Here is a 6,422-nt window from a genome sequence, read left to right on the forward strand (position 1 = left end):
ATGAATGATGATGTATCACAGCGTTCCCGTGGAATCAAAACCTGTAACCCCGGTCACGCACACCGACTGACAATCGCAGCCTCTCTGCTCTTACAACGCACCATCTCGCCATGTAGGTCACCAAGCCTCTGTGTTCTCATGAGTGTCTCTCTTCCTCTCTCCCTCTCAAACACTTTCCACCAAATTAGCTCTGGTGAGCAGCTTCCTTCAGGATTCTTGAAAACCTGGGTGCTATCTGGCAAAAGCGGCCCACGTTTTTTTTTTCCCACCGGTGATGAATGGAACCATTGTGATCGAGGGATGCGTCATCGGCGGCAGCAAGATGGCGGATCGCATTGATTACCAGCAGGCTTTTTGTTCTGTTCTAGATGATATTGGTTTTTTATCAGAAAAATAAAGACAGGACAACCGGTTCTCACTTGATGTCAGTGCTGCCTTCTCCATCCTCTCCTTCCAACCTGTAGAATATGAGACACACTTGCGTCCTCGCGGTTTGTGCTTGGACGTCATGTTTCCTCGGAACAGTGTGCAACAGGCTTTTGTGCTTATGCTTCTATTGCTTCAACCTCATCAGTTATCTCATGTAGCCAGACCTATCTCCACAATGGAAGATCATGAGTCAGAAATGTGTTTGATAAAAAGGCGGAGCGCTTGCACAATAACAGGTTGTTCTGTGCGTAACACCCATCCATCCATCCATCCATCCATCCATCCATCCATCCATCCATTTAAATAAACGTTTTGCTTTGTTTTATAAGGGCTCAACATTCCTGCTGGGAACCAACTCGTCGGCTTTCTGAAGGGCTGAAAAACCACGTTGGTGAAATATGAATATGCAAGTTGGAACGATTTTCAAATCATTTTAAAAACTGATCAGGATCCGAGCAGCTTGTTCATTACTCTGCTTCTGTGGATGCAAACACAGGTCTTTTAAACTGACTCGTGGTAAAAACACTCCCTCTAGAAACTGAAACAGAACTGTTTCATAATGCTTGATTGTATCATCACTGCACTCCTTCAAGAGCTTTTTGTCGTTTGAGGTATAGTCTGGGCTTAATAATTCATAAGTGCCTTGAAATCCATCTAAAAACCTTTTAAGCTTCTAACAACTCACTCTTGTTGTTATTTCACCCACTGCTGAGCTTCAGCTGTGCTGGACTGAAAAGGGGATTTAAGGTCACCTTGGTGATGTTGTTTTTTTTTTTTTTTTTTGTTTTATTAAATAGTTCGCTGACCGATTTCACACGTGCTGTTAAAGGTTTTCACTTTTTCGCCGAGAGTCAGATGGGAAGACAGTTCGCTCCTCTCATGTCTGTGTGGTTAATATGAAGATGTAGCCAGGAAGCTGATTAGCTCAGCGTAGCATAAAGACTAGAAACGGGGGAAACAGCTAGCGTGGTTCAATTGCAGGTTATTTAAGAATGACTGAAAAAGGGAAACAAATCATAGTTTGGGTTGGAATGTTATGATCTGACAACGGGATCAAACCCCAGTCTCCTGACTGAAGTCTTGTGTTTGACCCATTGATCAGTGCCATCTTTGTCCCCACATGGACTTTGTTCCTCTGATGTTTTCCTGATCCTAACCAAGTGTGCCAATGACCAAGCTCCAGTTTTTGAATATCTTCACAATTACTTACGTTCTTGGTACCTCAGATTTAGCCCGATTCAGGCGAGCCATATCACCGTGTTTCCAGTCTTTATATTAGGCTAAGCCAATCAGCTGCCGGTGGTAACTTCTGATTTCGCTTGTAGACGCGAGAGCATGATCGATCGATCCGTGTGTGACCGTGAGTCTGAGGAGCGATGCAGCGCTGCTTAAAAAAATGAACAGTGCCGGATAATCAAAAGACTTGAACATCCAAATAAAAACCACTTGTGCATTCAACAAGTGCAGACACAAAAAGATTTTGAGATGGTGAGAGTGCGCTTCACACACACACACACACACACACACACACACACAGAGGGGGATGAATAGCTGTAACGCCTACCTTGCTCTACATGTGCTCCCTCCCCCCACTCCCCACTTCGCTTTCCGTCACTATGGTTACAATGATGCAGGTTACCGTGGCAGCCGAGTCAGCCCCGCCACTCTCACAAAGGCGCACGTGCATGTGCCTCAACCACACACACACACACACACGCGCGCAGAGAGACATACGCAGGCGGTGACGCTGAAGAGTTGAGAGTCTTCAGCTATTTCTAGGAGAGACGGGGACGCTGAGCCGTCGTCACTCACCTCTGCCTTTTCATGGGCAGGTGATGGATGAGCACACTGAGCTCCCTCTCTGATTTGTTTTTCATTCAGTCTCACAAATTCTCTGTCTCAGTTATTTATGACTCTGCTGTTGGAGGTCTATGCATATAAATGAGGCACCTGGAGGCTCCTTATCTGCTGCCACCAGTTCCGTGCATGCAGCTCTTATCAGTTGTGCTTTTGTTGGTTCTTCACCGGCTGGCGGATCGAGTTCTCTCTGGGCGTGTGAGGCTTTGCTACCACCCAGTGTCCATGTCAAGAACTGCCTGCCGAGATTGTAATTGTCTCTTTTGGTGTTTTTTTGTGGATGATTTCTCAAAAGTTGGGCTTCCAGGATGAATCCCGGATCAAAATATGTGCATGGAAAACGTATACAAGCAAGACTCACCCAGTCACACATTCAGAATCTATCTGAAGTGATTTTTCTTTGTCCAAAACCTGAAAACATGCTGTTCACATTCAATAAGACAAATATAATTGCTGTGTGATATTCAGTCAATTTATCAATTAGTAAATCGCTGGAGCATTACAAAGTAATTTTAACTTTATTCCTCTGCTTTGGAATTTAGAGGAGGAGAAGCCACAACAGAAGGAAGGATGGATAACAACTTGGACGCTCGAGGATGGAGAGACAAGATGCAACAAAGTAATGAAAGAGGAAAAAGAAGTGAGGCCGGAAGAGACAAAAACAAAGAGAAAAAAACCTGAAGATAAGTTAAACTCTTAATTATAAATCGGTGTCTCCAGCACTTCCTGCAGTATTTAGTCTTTAAACCACTTTCCTCCTCTTGCTTTATGTGTATGTGTGCACACCTGTGCTGGAGTATGCTCACCTTTATCCCTTTTCAGGATTTACTCAGACTTCTTAGTAGTAATCCCATTTCTTCTAATCCCTCCTCCTCCTCCTCCTCCTCCTCCTCCTCCCCCATCGTCCGACATGCTCTCTCACACACACAGAAACACACATGTAGCAGCAAGATTCTCTCATTTAGACCAGCAGCCATTCATGTTGTTGGACTACTGCTGTCGTTGTTGTGGATTCACACTCATAAAACGCCATGGACACTTCTCCCTCAAGACTACACCCAGTGACACCTGGGTAAGGACGCTTGTGTTTGGGAATTGTTTGCTAGAACTGTGGGTGGCAGAGGCCTCGGTGTCTGAATGAGCTAATGTGTAGCTTTTATTCCAGTTTTATTCTTTCAGATTTAATACGAGCTGATTGCTTCTCACAGCTGTAACGTTACTTTATCCGCTTCCTGCCGCTTTACAATGATTATGACAACAGAGAATTTATTCCAATTAATTTGGTCTCATTTGTGTCATGACACTCTCAGCACAGTCATCATCAGCATTTAACTGCGTTATCCCCTAATGTGACAATCAGAAAGCTTTTTCACCCTTTCTAAGTCTGCTTTGGAGTAATCAACCAAGTCCCACCAGGCTTGATATTTGAATTTAAAGTCTCAAAGCTGGTATCTAGAGCATTTTTTATTTTTTATCTTTCAAAGTGCAGGCTAGTCAGAAGGTGACGAACAATAAAGGTGTTTAGCTGTCTCTGAGGGTATTAGCATAAGCTCAGCCACTCTCCTGCTTTCAGACACACCCACATGTCTGACGAGGGCGAGAGCAGATTACATGTGGTCCTGACGGGCTGCAGGAAAATGAAATGCAGCCCTCCATTAAATTTCGTTTTAAAAATGCCTAGTTTATATTCGCAGCTTTTAAAACTTTTAAAAATGCAGATTTTTTTCCCTTCCACTTCTCTTTGCTGTTTTTTCTTTGAAGAAAACCCATGCTTAGTACTCTGTGAGGCCAAACTTTGGCATAGTGATGCTGTGAACTTGCTAATGCTAATCTCAACATGCTAACATGCTCAGCATTACAGTGCTAGTATGATATGATATGATATTAAGCAGGCATGTTTACCATCTTATTTTAGCTTGCTAAAGCTGCGGACGTTGAATGTACAACATTTTATGTCAGTCTATACTATAGTTGTCAAGATATCGACCACATCTGGACCAACACGGTGGACAGATCGACACACAGAGCTACTGTATATACACTAGATAAACTTCCTCTGATTACAAATACTATAAATTGAATATCTTTGAATTTTGAAGAAATTCCCTTGGACTTGAATTAATCAGTTATTAAACTGGCAATAGGCAAGTTTTATGCTGCAGTGTATTGTTATGAAACAGATGTTGCACAGATTGCACAGTAGAAGAGCTTCAGGATCATGACACCATTGGTATTTAGATTGGTTTACTATAATGTTTCTGAGGGCAGTAAATCTCTGGGAAAATGTAGGTTGACCGGCAGCCTGACACCATTTTTATCTGCTTTCATGTCTCCATTATGGATGAAATCAGTGAGTAAGCTTCTAGTTTTGTCCTGTGTTGTTGGTAGTTGCTGCTCTGAGGAAAACAAAGTGTGTCTGGTTGTTGTTGATACAGCAGCACCAACAATAATGCAGCTTGGAAATGCTTGGTTGCACTTAAAATAAACCCCAATTCCAAAAGTAGGAACCCTGTGCAAATAAAAAGAGCAATGATTAGCAAAACATTTGATATTTAAATTTTGTAAATATACACTTGTTAAATTTGATTCCTGCATTGAGCAAAAAACATTTTTTCTGGAATCAGTGTTGTAGGCAGAGGAATCTTTAAATGTAAATGCTTCTTAGTTGCAGCCGTTATCAAGAAAACATCTAACACTATCACTCCAATGCAACAGGTGTATGTTCCTTTGAACAGACAGTGCAGTGAAAGTACTGGTCTTGTTTCGCAGCAGAGGTTTGACTTATAACAGCAGGGGAAAGCACTGGTGTAACTAACAAGATTAACGATGGCTCCATTCCATTAAGTTGTGTGTGAGCGAGTAAACCGGCACACGTCACAGGAACGCAGCAGATTATTAATGTAGTTAGTTACACCTGTGTAAGACAAGCTGAAATGTCAGCCGAGAGAGGAGTCTTTTCATCTCCCGTGTAACCCATTTTCTCCTAAAGGCTGCAGTTAATCATCTATGAAAGGAGACTTTAGCAGGCGAGCGACGGCCGTCTGCTGCTGTCGTGAGCGTTTCTGGGTCATGAAGGAGAGAAGGAAAACTGGAGGAGAGGAACTGTGGAGTTTTTTTCTGTTCCCTTTGGGACAAGGCATCAAATAATGATGACGTGTTGCCAGTAAATATCTCCACATGTAGAGTTTTTCTGCTCCTATTAAAATCACTGGTGAAACGGTTTATGTCTCTCTCTGTGTTTATAGTCTTGTTTTCTCAGTTTTTACCTTGGAAACATCTGCAGATGATTAATGGAAATCATTTCAAAAGCCTTAAGGCATAGAATTTCATCCAGTTATTGATTGATGGCTCTCACGTATGCAATCGATTTGGTGTTTAACCGCTCAAGGTTGTAATTTCAGCTTTTCTGAGCTGTCAAATGAAGGGAATATGACGAGCTGATGTATGTAAACATGCCCGTTTTCTGTTTCGTCCTCTCAGGTCGTCCTTCAGAATCTGTTGATGTGCATGGTGTGCTTTTACTCTCTCTACTACATCGCGGTCAGTCTCTGCATCGGGCTGCTCAGGTAAACACACTGCCACACACTCTGCGATAACACAGAATGAACGAGTCATATGAACTAGTCTCTTATCATCTTCTGGTGTTTCCAGGGTTCATGAGATCAACAGCTTGTTGGCTCCATTCGACTACACGACACAACCGTCATGGCAGAACCCCAAATACCTGGGTGAGTGGCAGCGGTGGGATGCAACCACATACATTTACTCAAGTACTGTTCCTAATTGTTTAGGTGTCGTTGACTTGACAGGTGGCAGCATATAACCAGGATAATCACCAACCGCTGAAAACTGGAGCCACCGTTTGCTAGTTAGCTCAGTTAGCTATGCAGATAGTGGTTCGAGCTTGGAGTGAGGAGCACAGAGGTGATCAGGGTTATCTTCAGTGATTTGACAGTTTTATTCACTTGATACTTTGCAAATGTAAACATGTAAATTGTAAAGAAGCTTATGAAATATGACTCGTTGTTACAGATAAAACTAATGTGACAGCAGCTTCGCTTCCACTGGCAACAATACGAGGAAGCTGCTTACACATTAATCCATCACTACCAGTGATCCAATTACATAATATGGAT

The 6,422-nt window shown here is 42.7% G+C and overlaps 1 protein-coding gene across 16 annotated transcripts in view; it reads left to right on the forward strand.

Annotated features, from left to right (window-relative positions):
- The window catches only part of tmem244 (transmembrane protein 244), a 73,279-nt gene that overhangs the window by 61,524 nt on the left and 5,333 nt on the right, over positions 1–6,422 (forward strand). For 9 of the 16 annotated variants that reach the window (XR_005072403.1, XM_037085839.1, XM_037085836.1 and 6 more), the window contains 4 exons: positions 2,829–2,969; positions 3,213–3,358; positions 5,767–5,852; positions 5,938–6,014. Coding sequence is in view for 15 of the 16 variants with exons in the window: in XM_037085836.1 (XP_036941731.1) it covers positions 2,829–2,969; positions 3,213–3,358; positions 5,767–5,852; positions 5,938–6,014 (450 nt within the window). In the remaining variant the exon portion in view is untranslated. Of the gene's footprint in view, positions 1–2,828; positions 2,970–3,210; positions 3,359–5,766; positions 5,853–5,937; positions 6,015–6,422 lie in introns of all 16 variants that reach the window. The other 7 variants (XM_037085841.1, XM_037085844.1, XM_037085847.1 and 4 more) reach the window with 5 other exon arrangements.

This window comes from Acanthopagrus latus, chromosome 22 (assembly GCF_904848185.1).
Source record: "Acanthopagrus latus isolate v.2019 chromosome 22, fAcaLat1.1, whole genome shotgun sequence".
Lineage (NCBI taxonomy): Eukaryota > Metazoa > Chordata > Actinopteri > Spariformes > Sparidae > Acanthopagrus > Acanthopagrus latus.